At 48.7% G+C, this 13173-nt stretch overlaps 1 protein-coding gene across 3 annotated transcripts in view; it reads right to left on the bottom strand.

The window, feature by feature from the left end:
• GMDS (GDP-mannose 4,6-dehydratase) overlaps positions 1–13173 on the bottom strand; it is a gene marked incomplete at its 5' end in the record, with an annotated part of 495581 nt that overhangs the window by 63310 nt on the left and 419098 nt on the right. For all 3 annotated transcript variants that reach the window (XM_079713984.1, XM_079713981.1, XM_079713982.1), the window contains one exon: positions 4575–4671. In XM_079713984.1, coding sequence (XP_079570110.1) covers positions 4575–4671 — 97 coding nt within the window. The remainder of the gene's footprint in view (positions 1–4574; positions 4672–13173) is intronic.

Below are 13173 nucleotides of genomic sequence, written 5' to 3'. Positions count from 1 at the left end.
TTATGAGATAGAACAAGCAATTATGGGCCATTTAACTTAACATCATTTACAGAAAAATATTAGGAAAAGTTTGCAGAGGGGACAACTCAACGAGCATATGGTAATTTGATTAGAAACAGGCCACATGTTTTTACTGAAGGAAGGTGTTGCTTTAACTAGCCTGTTGGCCTTCTTTGAAGTTAGTGCTTTCCCAGCTCTAGATTTTAACTCAGGAATTTTTTCTAGTATCTATAAAGAATGCGAGTAAACATTAAGTAAGCAAAGAAAGCAAAAACCAATCACAGCTGAGGACATTAGAAATACAATGGCAAGAAAAGCGAATGTTAAAGACAAATAATACAGCAAGGAAAAACTTAGCTCCATCACCCAGTAGAGCTTAAATCAAGACATTTTTCGTGGAAAATAGGTGATTTCAATTTCGGTCTATTAATGTGTTTCCCATGCCATTTCCTAAAATGCTGTGCAGAAAAAAGGCAATTTTTTTGTTTGTTTCACTGAAAAAAAAAAATCTTAGTTTTTTTTTTTTTTTTTTTTAAGTGAACTGAACATTTAGTGTCATTAAAATTTGGCACATTAGGATGAATACTTCCTAATCCAACCTTTGTGAATTTTCCAAGTTAAAAATTCTCAAACAAAAAGAAGACATCTTTGTTATTATTTTAAATTAAGTAATAGGTCAGTGTTAATTTTCTCCTATTTACATGACAATTCCATACCACTGAATAGCTATCGAATCTTCAGAAAGAGGGTCAGAAAGGATAAAAATCAAGCTAAAACAAGAATAAAAAAATCAGAGTACCTATTAGCGTTTGCTAGAAGCCCTGATTATACCATGTTATTGACTTTTTAGTGGTTAATACGTACACTTCACCAGTGATGTCCTTCTACTTTTCAAAAGGCACTCGACTTGAGTAACTCACCTATTCCTCTCTACATCCTCCACGAGGGCCACATGTGTCTGTCTCGTCCATGCTGAATTCTTAGGGTCTAACACAGGGCGTGGTAAACATTTGCTGAATGAATGAATAACTAACAATAACAGCATCAATATTGGTATTTTACCATGTGCCAGACACTGCTCTAATGAGCACTTTGTGTACGTGACTCTCTTAATTCTCCAGCAATTCTTTGAAAGAAGTTTGACTATTAATCCCATCTTTAAAGCCAGCCAAACAGAGGCACTGCGAAGTAACACGCCTGAGTTCACACATCTGGTAACTCAGGCCATCTGGCCTTAAGGCCAACCCCGCTTCTTCCCCGCACACACATGCACGATGCCAGGGCTCTGCATATGTGTACAGGCAGAGGAAACGCCAGAGGAGACAGAGGTACAGGACCCAAGTATTCGTGTCGCCATCACCAATGCTGGGATTCAGGGGCAAGGGGGAATGTAAAGTCCAGTTTCTAGGATGAAGCTTCCCACAGCAGTAGAACCCCTAAACATGCAAGGGAAGCCCAGAGGTGTCCAGAGAAGGAACCGGAAAATAGGATTCCGCTCAGATCAACTGGGCGCCAGAGTCCTAAGCTCAGAACAAAAACTTTCAGGACTTTCCACTCTGGAGCAGAAGCAGGACCAAAGATTTTGTGGTGACAAAACCAACGAGGGAAAGGTTTTCAGCTGGGAGGTCTGCTCTGTACACAATCACTGGCGGCCTCTTTGGGGTCAATGCCGGCCTGTGCTGCGTAAACAGCCTGCCTTGGTCTGAATCTCATTCAGAAAACAATGTAAATCTTTATCTCCCTTTAGTCTTGCGTTAGGATACCGGTGTTCTATGACCTGCTTTTTCCCCCCAAATTTTCTTTACGGCATTTTTTTTCTTTCGATCATTCTGGACCCACTGGACTCTAAGAAGATCTAGTTTATGCGTTCGTCTCCGGGGTGTCCTAGGTGCTGAAGACACAGGATGAAAGCTGATCAGGAGAACAGCTTTTCTAGAAAGCGAGGAAGGATGAGAAGCAGGCTGTGGTACTTGGAAGATGGACTTGACCTCAGAATAGGGAAGGACACAACTGGACACTGAGAATTACACGTCCCCCCACATCAAGGGCTTCTCAAGCCTCGTGCCAGCGCCCCTCCTGGGTGTGTTGTGTACGGCACAGGCCCAAGTGCAAGCTCGCAGGCGGGCTCCAGTTCTCATCCCCTTTCACCTGGAGGAACACTGTCAGCCCCGAGGCAACTCCATGTAAGGCTGTCACGCTGATCCAAGTGCTGGGAAAACTGCTGTTCTGAGGAATGAGGTGAAAAGTTTAGCCTCACCACACAAGAAGGCTTGCGCGACAGAGCCCTGTGCTGAGTGGAGTGCACAAAATTACCGCAGCCTTCAAAATCCAAGACCAGAGGCAGTAAAGGGGACCCGGGTGGTGGAGAGAGCTCGATGGGTGAGAGAAGAGCCTGGGAAATGGGAGGGCGCCCTCACGTTCAAACGTCTTTAGTGCAAACAGAGTTGCAGAACAGGTACGACAGGCACTGGCCAGAACAAAAGGACGGACGTGGAGCCTCGGCACGAAAGAGCGTCCACAGGGACTTCAAGAACCGTCCTGTGAGCCCAAGGGTCCTTATCAACCCCACACGGAGCCCAAGTAAGTTTGACAGACAAGCTGTTCTTAACGACCTCCTAGCTTTGGAAACCGGAAGGGCCACGGTGAAGCTGTTACAGGGGCTGAGGGTTGGCTCCGTCCGTTTTCCACTGAGATGACAGTTTTCATTCGCGAGCAAAGAAAGCAAGCTGCCTGTTTATGTCCCAGAAAAACGAGAGCCTGTGGCCCATCTCTGGGCCCGGTGGGAGGCTCCACAGCCGGGTCTCCTTGCTGTGTCAGCAGGAGCATGCTGGTGTCCCCTCCCTGGGACCAGCACATCCTCTGCTGGCCACACCCACCCCCATCAGCACTGGCACCATTGTTCACTGTGTGTCAAAGACCGGCCCCGCCCGGGCCAGGACAATGCAGACTCCACAGCCCCAGTCGCCAAGCACTGCTGATTTCCTTTCCTTTTTATTCGCTCCTGTGTGTAAGAGTGCATGAAATGAAGTGTTTTCCTTTGTTTGAAACAAGACAGTTTGAAGGGTGATTACCGGTGACAGGTTCACTTTCGATCCTTCTTCACTGTGGCTTTCCTGATCTCGGAAAGTCACAACAGATAGGAATTTGGGTCAAACACAGGTAAAACAGGTTCCAGGATTCTATTTTCACGGTTAATATACATTTCGTCCGGGAACCACCACGTTTGAACATTTCTCTCTGAAGCTGCTGCTTTCTATCACCTTTAGGTACATTTAAAACGTTGAGTTTTGTCACCACAGTGAACGTGGCCCACATTTCAGTGACAACACCAAGCTAGAAGTTCTTATAAATCTAGGAAAGGAGCAATGTTATGCTCAAACAACCTGTAGGTCATTTCTTAATATAGGAGCTTCTTTTTATATTTTTGTATTTTAAAATTTAGTATTTGATAAAGTATTATTACAGATTGGGAGGGTATGAAACATTAGTAATTAGTGACTAGTCATGTTTTAAAAAATACTAAAGTAAATATCAGGTGGAGAAAGAACCATCAATAAAATTGGAAGACAAACGGCAAATTGTGGGGTGAGGGGTAGAGAAATGCTTATATAAACAAGGGGGATTCTTTCACGTATCAAATTAATAGATAATGTGTGTTCATTCATTCAATAAAAGTTTGAATACATACAGGAACTTCTGTATTCAGAAATTTATGCGTTTATCCACTCATCCACCAATAATCATTAAGCACTGAGTTTATCATCTAAGATAGCAAAAAAAAGTCCTTCTCCTCAAAGAGTTTGGAGAAACTCTTTGGAGAAGAACACGTAACCAAATGAGTATAGTAAATTATAATAGGTGTTATAATATAGTTATGTATAGCATATAATGTATCAACAGATTCAAAGGAAAAAGTAGAAAGTTCAGTGGTGGTAGTATATCGGCCAGAAAAGGATTCACAACCAGGACAGTACTTGAGCTGAGGCTTAAAAAGTGTGCAGGGCTTAACACCGCTCAGGTTTGTGCGTGTGTATGTGAGTGCATATGTGTGCATGTGTGAGTGTATGTGTATGTGAGTACATGTATGTGTATGAGTACATGTGAGTGTGTGTAAGTATATGTGAGTGTGCATGTGAGCATGTGTGAGTGCATATGAGTGTGTTTATGTGGGTGTGTATGAGTGCGTGTTTGTGTGTGTACGTGAGCGTGTGCACCGTGATCCCCAGACCCTGCGGGTCACGGGGGGCCTTGGAAGGCAGACGTCCTGCAGGTACCGGGGCTCAGCCATCAGTCAGGCCACTACCTTGATGGGATCCGCCTTTGATCTGAGCCTCCATTTCGGAAACCAGCTCTTTCCCTGGGTGTGTGTTACCCCGCTTTCCTTTACACAGCAATGCATTTTGTGGCGAGAATAACACCCCAAATGCAATTCCCTGGGCTCTGGTTTGGGGAACGCGCACTGAGGGACGACAGAGAGCCCGGGGCAGAGCTGGGAAGCCTGGCTGAAGCAACCAGTTAGTATTTTCCCAGCCAGCGGCTGGGTGTGGCTCTGCCGCCAGGGCCGAGACTCTTACCACTTCAGTTGGTCGGTAGTACTTGAGATCCACGGTCACGTGAACTTTGCCTGTCTCTTGGCACCTGCCCACTTCATTTTCATTCTCTCCTTCCCACCTGGAAAGAAGAAAAAGAGTTGATCAGCCCCAACCTGCTTGGGAGCATCAGGCCAGGCTGCCGGGCAGCGTGGCTTCTCCCTGTAGGAGCCAGAAGCTCATTAACTCAGGAAACACAGGCCGGTGCTTAACCGTGTTATGAGGGCAACAGTGGTTCTAAAGCCTTTCCAGATATATGTCAAAAGGGCAGGGCTTTTCCTTCCTCTTTAAGGAAAATCATGGTATGTTCAGAAGTGAGACCTCAGAAATGAACAGATTAGCCAGAATAAGGAATTGGGCAACTTTCAGGGATTTCAAAGATTCTGTACCTCTTTAGACTGTTCTTGATAAAGTCAATTATTATGAATTAATCTCTCCTGTCCCTCCCTTCCTTATTTTCTTTTTATTTTTGTAGTTTTAGGAGTATTTATTGTAAATTGAATGCATTCCATTTTAGAATAAGTTTCATACCCTAATTAACCATTCATTTCATCCCCGTATTCCACACAAGTGCCCTTGCTGTACCCAGGCAGCAGTTGGCCCCATTGATAAAGCCCAGATGATTAAACCTCCAAAAAGTGCGTAATGAATCAGCTGATTTCCTGCTAAGCGACAGCCTTTCAGCGTCTCTTCTTTCTCTGATTCAGCCACGATGCTATTTGGACAAGTCTTCTTCCTTAAACATCCACAGTCGACAACAGTTCAGGATCCCACTAGCAGCCCCCTCTTCTCATAAGCTGAGGGGCAAGTTCACAAGTTTCAAGACCAGCTTCTTGCCGGTGTTCCATTTTATGTTCTCACTTTTACAGAAATGAAGCCACTGGCTTAAAGCTGACCTCTGGATTTCTACAAACTAATATCCAAAGAACAAAAAATACTATATAATTTGACTTATTTCTACAAATGGAACTTTTCAGCAAAGAAAGAAAAGAAGTTACCAAGTAATGTCTGACTTCAATGCTTATCCTCAGACCTAGTTTGCTTTATCAGCTGGTGATGAATCCTGTGACAGGACAATTCTGTCACAGTGGAGATCAAAGGAAAGAATAGAGCATTAAGTTGGTTACTTGACTGTGTGAATTACAGGTGCCATTAAAGATGGACATTAAAAGTTGATTGTGGTTGTATTTTGGACATAGATTGGGTATCAGAGACTTAAACTGGCCTCACAAGCTTTATTTGTGATCAACCCCTCAAATGTTCTATCCTCAATTTACTTTTTGAGAGCATAAGGATAATATTTCATCGTTGGAGGAATAATCAGTTTATGAGTATGCTGGATTTGCCAACATACTAAAGGCAAATATGAAAAACATCCCACAACACAGAGAGAATTATAGCATAATATGCTGAACAATGAAAAAATGTACAACCGGCATTTTCCATGACTTTTATATTAATGACTCAAAAAAGGGTGTTTGGTAATTTACTTATTTGGTTTAATTTCTTACCCTTGCCTAGACTTACTTGGCAGGATCAGAGCTAAGTTTCTGGAACATTCACCTGGATATGGTAGGTGGACGCTTTAGAGTATGCCGAGTAAAACTGCTGTAAAACGGGAAAAGCTGAGGGGCTGGTGAGCCCTGTCATCTCTGATGGATGAAGACCAAACCTTGGCCAATGTCCACAGTAAGGGAGAATGTTTGGTAAAGTCATGATTTAAAAAAATTACCTATCTAATTCTAAAGTTGGTTGTTTCAGTGGAACCTCTCTCTGGTGACGCTTTCATCAACAGTAAATGAAAGGATATTTGTTTCTCAGGAGTGCGTTTTAGTTTTATTTTTGTTCACATTTCACGCTCGCGAAGAGAAACAAGCTCCGCACACACCTTCCTGATGGCATCTGCATGGAGCCAGAGGGTCCAGAAGCACGTTTTGCTGTTTCTTCCAGCTGCGGCTCGGCATGTAATCTGCGATGGTCAGGCTGACGTGGGGACACGGACACACGTGACACCGCCCATCGTGGTGGTGAATCCGAACGGAGGCCACAAGCTGGAGGAATGGTGATTCAGACCCATGTATTTACAATGAATCTTTCTGAAACCACACACGTAGCCACATACATATTTAAGTCGACGAGGCGTCAGGAAAGGTGTCCCCTGACTGGGGTCACGTGTGGCCCAGGGAACTTGGCAAAGCTGGCCACATCTCCAGACCAGGGGCTGGCGACCTGTTTCTGTAAAGAGCCAGAAACTGACTAGTTCCGCTTTGCCATCACATAAGAGGCTCTGTGACGTATTCTTCCTCATTCTCTTCCTCCTTCTTCTCTTCCTCATTATCATCTTTCTTTAAAATTTTTAACTACCCTTTAAAACAGTAAAAACATCCTTAGAGGACAGTAAAAAACAAGCCTTGGCTGGGGTCTGGCCTGCAGACCGTGGTTGCCCCCCTGCTTTAGGGGATGAGTTACTGACACATCCTCACCCTTGACCCCAGGAAAGCATCCGGTTCCGGTCCACACCAGCAGGCTGATGGCCAGCTCAGCGGGACCTTCCCCGACTGCTATGGACTCTCTTGGGCTGCCCTGCAGCCTTGGGCCACACTGGCATTTGTAACAGCAGCTGAAGTGGGAAAAGACGGGGAAGAACCTGCACATTAGAAGTGAGTTGACACCATGCAGGCACCTGCAGGATAGGCTGCCCACATGCAGGCCTCTCTGCCTTTGCCTGATGCTGCTAGGCAGCCTGCACATGTGTCCACGGCCACGGCCGTCTCTCAGGGCATGGTGTTGCCCTACGATGAATATGGCTGCGCTGAACAGCCAACTGTCACCAAGGGAAGGGCACAGAGCAGAACAGAGGTGGCAGAAACCACTTTCTAACTTGCACTAGGTCTGCAAGAGGGCAATAAGCAAAAGTTCCGGCCAAGGGCCAGAAAGCATTGTTACAACAACACACAGAACACTGGTGTTAACCAGTAAAAGCTAAGAGTTAACTTGTCCTAACAGGTAATGTTATGACTCAAAGCAGAGCTGCAATGTTCATGAAATGACAGTGGCCTGACAGGGGGTAGGGGATTCAGCTAATTAACAGGAGTTACTAGCCACTAATTTAGATCAACAGCTCACTGAGCAAGGGGTCCTGTATAATCCAAATTTGAAAATAAACTGTTGGCTCCCAATAAGCATTAAATAGCAATAGAAAGCACTGAAGAATCTAGCACAGTAAGTCAAGATGAGGCACTATTAAACTCTCCCCAACAAGGAATCCCTCTAAGGAGCAAGCAAAGCCAAGTGAGCAGCCGAAGTCAAGTCGGGGACATCACAAAAGCTTGCAGGGGTTATTTTAAGGAGCGCTACTTGACTAGGGTGCACACGTGGAGACAGGGGGTCACCAGCAGCTATGATTTACTGGTGAAGGGCATGGGGCGCCCTGGGAGTGTCAGCAGGTCCTGGGCGAGGATGGTGTTTGCACACACTTCTGTTCCTTCCCCGGACCCCCTGCAAAAACGAACACACTGACAAGGGCTGAACAACAGGAGAGACGAGAAGACCCAAGTTCTGGGAGCCGGAGAGGAGACGGACGAGTGTTAAAGGACTGGGCAGAGGCCCCCAAAAACAGACCCGCAAGCTGGCAGCGGGGAAGATGAGCATGGGCCCACTTGGCCCCCGGGGAAGCCCAGATACTCCGGACAGGGGGTTGATTAAACTCCCCCGGAAGCAGCCCGATGTCCAATCCCCTCCCAGGGTTGGCATCACTGGGCAATGGCCTCACCCTCCGTCCTGAAGAAGGTGGCAGGACTGAAGGCATTGGGCCCTGTGAGCGTGCGGCCACCACACGGAGAAGAGGAAAGGTAAGTGGACTGTACGCTGAACGCCCGGCATCCTCTGCCCTGAGGGGGTGCTGGGGTCAGGCTGGTCCCCTTCCAGGGAGGAGGCTGGGAACTCTCCTCTGGGCTCAGATTCTCCAACTAAACGGCCTCCAGAGCACCCAGAGCCCCCAAGAGCCCCCAAGCTCTATGTCCTCAAAAACCCCAATCAGCTTTTTAGGCCCCCACTTGTAAACATGAGCAGAAAACTGAGGATTACCAGACACACATGAGGAAAACCACACATAGGAAGACAGAAATCATAGCAGACGAACTGAAAAACAGCAACTTGGAGGAAACAGAACAAACAGGGAAGATAATTAAAAACAGAACACAACAACAAAAAACTCACACACATCACTGCTAATATCTTCAGAGAGACAAGGAAAGATATCAAAGAAACAAAAAAAAAGATACTACATAAAAAAGGACAATTTGAAAAAAAAGATTTAGAAATTGAAAAAATTCAGAAATTAAGAATTCAAGAGAAGATTTTGAAGACAGAAATGAGGAAATCTCCCAAAAAGTAGAGCAAAAAGATGTAGATGTGAAAAAGGAAGATAAGAAAATCAGAAGATGGCCTCAAGAGGTCAGTATAATAGGATTTCCAGAAAGAGAGTAAAGAAAATAATTATCTTAAAATATATGAAGAAAATTGATCAGAGCAGATGAACATGCATTTCCAGACTGAAAGGGTCCCACAGAGCACGCAGATACCACCTCACAGAGTTTCAGAACACAGGGAGGGACGGGGAGGAGGTCCCCGGGAGCTCAAGGGGATGGGAGTGGCCCAGAGTGGCCCCTGGGCTGCCACGGCAACACTCAAAAGTAAAGGCAGTGGAGCAACGCCTTCAAGGTTCTGAAGGAAAGTTATTTCCAACCAAGAAATGTACATTGGCCACCTTGTTAACTGAGGGCAGGATAGAGATATTTTCAGGTAAGCTTTGGTCAAAAACTATTGGCTTCCCATGCACCATTCTCAGGAAACTAATTAAGGTTTGGCTTCACCAAACCACAGAATTTTAAAAAGATGTCAGAAAATAGGGGATGACAACCATCCAGCGGTCCAGGTGGGGTCAGGCCAGAAGGATCTAGAGGGGGGCTGCAGGGAACGCGCCCGAGGGTAAGCCACCGGCCTGAGCACCTTCAGGGCAGACTGAGGGGAAGTGAGTGACAAACGCGTGGAGAATGAAGCAAACGGAGAAAGACAATTGTTAGGTCTATGGTAAGCAAGGGACACCTGCTCAGAAAGGAAGAAGGAAGTGTTGTTTCCCGGAGTGAACGCGTTGTTCAGTCCTGACGACGTAACGCGGGAGGACAGCTCTGAGGTGGGGGGGAGACACGGGGTCACAAGGGACACAGCTCTCCTTTGGAATAAGAGGTGCCAGGAGAGAAGCCTCAAGGGGGAAGGTCGAGGACCAGCAATCCAAGCACGTTATTTAGTCACATGGATGCAAATGCCAAAGTGATGAGCTGACTGATACAGTGAACAGGACTTCCGCAGAGAGACGCCAGAAAACCACAGGAGCAGATCAGACCTTGAGGTGACCCAAGACGAGGTTCCAGCGCAGAAGAGCGCGCGTCTCTTGTGTCGCTGAAGGGCCGCAGGATGGGCAAAGAGTGGGGGGACCAGCTGGGAAAACGGGGGTGCGGGGCGGGAGGTCGCTGGGGGTGGGACACCGCCTGCAGATGCTCAGACGTCACATGATGTGCCGGAGTAACTGGAAACGGACAAACAGCAACGAAGGAAAAAAACACCGTGAACGTGAGCTTCGCGGGCCGACCAGCGAGGCCCCGGGGAGGCCGTGCGCCCGGCCAGGTGCCCACCGCCCCGGCCCCCTGGACGCGGAGCTGCGGACGCTTGCGGGGCCTCGGAAGAGCGGCTCCGATGCAGTGAAGGGCGGAGACGGAAGGGGGGCAGCCGAGCCGGGCACCTTCTGGAGGGAGGGGGGCCCTTCTTCAGGACTGGAGGGCCTGGGGCCGGCAAGATGCTGACGGCGGCGGAGCGGGGGACGACGGGTTTCTGCAGACGGCTGGCGGCTGAGGCCCGGACCCGGGCGGGGGGCACCTGCCCAGGGGCAGGAGGAGGGGGGCTCCGGGGCCGCTGGTTTAATCACCAAACCTGCTCTCGCTCCTGAAGGGCAGCACGGGGGGAGGGGGGGCGTGGGCGCGGGCGCGTGGGCGTGGGCGCGGGCGCGTGGGCGGGTGCGCGCAGGGAGGGGGCCGCGGGCGCGGGCGCTGACCCTGTGCGGGTTTGAAACGCAGACTGCAGGTCTCCAGGCTCTCGGTGTCCCACTTCGCTTCACTTAATAAGGTTCATTGTTACTAAAGAAGCGGCTCCAGCTGTTACGCTGAATGAATGAATAACCAATTACAACAAAAGGTGAAATTTAAATCCCTGTTCCCGCGGTTCCGGAAGAAGGCCGTTCCCGTGACTCGCTGGAGCGCAGGCTTCCGCACCAGGACCCCCTCCTCGCGCAGCCCACCGATGCGGCCCAGTCTGTGCCTTCATCGGGAAGCGGTGTGGGGGCTGAGCGGGTGGCAGAAGGCCACGTGGTCGGAGAGAGCGGGCTGCGTCCTCTGACAAGGACGCTGCATCCTACGGGGCCCCTCCCAAACGTGGCTTTCAGTAAGAGTTGTCGATTGGTCAGTATTTCCTCTGCTTTCTTCTTTTTCACCAGTATCACTGGAAACTAATAAATGGAGAAGCTCTCCTTTCAAACTGTCCTCTCTCACGCTTTATCTGTAGGAAATCCAACGGGTGTGATTAACTCAGTGGACAGAGCCTTGTGGCGTCGAGCCTAATGAGGCCTAATGAGACTGGCTCAAGAGATCAAATGAAAGACCAGAGACCACGGTCCTCAGCTGTGCGGTGACAGTGGCTTCTAAGTCAGCCTCCGCATTCCTGCGCTGCCTTTACGCGGCTCTTATCTGCCTGTTTTATTTGTATTTATTTTAACTCAGCTGGGGTGTCCTATCCACCCCCAAAGAATGTGGGTGGAGTTTCTCCTGCTTTACAGCATGAAGCAAACTGTACGGTGGCCTGACCGGGGGCCCGCGGTGGGGAGGTGGCGATTTCGGGACCAGAGCCCCACTGTGTCTGAGCCCCAGCACAGTTCAGGGCTGTCTGCCCCCTGCACCTCCCACAAATCCTCAGCTAGCGCCTAAAAGTGCCAGGCGCTGGGCCGAGCTGGGTGCTGAGGACGGGGGTCTCTGTCCTTAAAGGGCTCGAGGCCTGGCGGCCACACAGGATGCATGTGAATGGCAGTAGAAGGCAGACGGGGCTGTCAGAGGACCAGGCGGGCACCTGGCAGGGTGGGGGCCTCAGGGAGGCCTCTAAGCTGAGACCCGATGGGTGAGTGGGTGGTAGGTGTGCGTGTCTCTCGCTGCGCCCGAGGTGGCCAGGCTGTCCCAGCCCAGCTGTCGGCCTGCCCACTGCCCACAGCCAGGTTACTAATGCTCCTCTGTGCCTGTTCTCATGCCGTTCCACCCACTTGGAAGGCTCTCCCTCCCCTGAACTCCCAGCCACAGCTCCCGCTTGGGCCAAAGGCCCACTTAACTCCACCTTCCTGCCCACATCACTCCAAACCTCCATCACCGGGCTGTTCTTTCAGAACTGATGTGATAAATTTGCACAATACCATCATCTGTTTGTATACATTTGTACATAATGAGTTCTTATTATCACCTAATTAGAACCTACACTTCTCAAGGTCAAGGAAGTGTCTTGGTTCTCTTAGATGATTTTGGCTCTGAGAACAAAAAGAAAAAAGATGTGCAGAGAGCGCGTTTATGGAGCGTCTGCTCTGTCTTCAGTACAACGCCCTCCCCCCTCCCCCCATTCCATTAGGTAACTTACAGAGGCAGCAGTTATTCTGAGGATCTAATGGATCCTTAGTTAGAGAACTTAACTGACCTGCTACCCAGTGAACTGCATCAACCGGACATGAAATGGAACAAGGGTTGCCCCAGTCTCCAAGACACAAATAGCATCAGGGCTCACATCAGACCTACACACACTGCTAACACAAAAACCTGTCGCTTGAATTAAAGTTCACATCCCTTTAGGCTGTTATACTTTGGGGTTTTTTAATGGGTTAAAACCCCAAGTATCTTAGAAGTTCATCAATTTAAAATGATAGTAGGGGGACTTCCCTGGTGGCGCAGTGGTTGAGAATCTGCCTGCCAATGCAGGGGACACGGGTTCGAGCCCTGGTCCGGGAAGATCCCACATGCCGCGGAGCAACTAAGCCCGTGCGCCACAACTACTGAGCCTGCGCTCTAGAGCCCGCGAGCCACAACTACTGAGCCTGCGAGCCACAACTACTGAAGCCCGCGTGTCTAGAGCCCGTGCTCCACAACAAGAGAAGCCACCACAATGGGAAGCACATGCACTGCAACGAAGAGCAGCCCCCGCTCGCCACAACTAGGGAAAGCCCACGCACAGCAATGAAGACCCAACACAGCCAAAAGTAAATAACCAAATACACAAACAATAAATAAATAAATTTATTTTTAAGAAATGATAGTAGGGCTTAGACTTCCCAGTGGCGGGAGAGATTCTGTCTCAGCGGTGAGTGGAAGCTGGTAGGGAGAGTCCAGTCTCTACACAGACATTTCTGAAGGCCTGCGTCTGGTCAGAGCGTCTCCACCAAGTGCTCAGGGTGCTGACACCCAGCTTCTGAAGAGAACTGATTCTCCCAGCTCCACGGAAGATA

Source organism: Hyperoodon ampullatus, assembly GCF_949752795.1.
Source record: "Hyperoodon ampullatus genome assembly, chromosome: 10".
Classification (NCBI taxonomy): domain Eukaryota; kingdom Metazoa; phylum Chordata; class Mammalia; order Artiodactyla; family Ziphiidae; genus Hyperoodon; species Hyperoodon ampullatus.
This window is presented reverse-complemented; position numbering and strand designations above follow the sequence as displayed.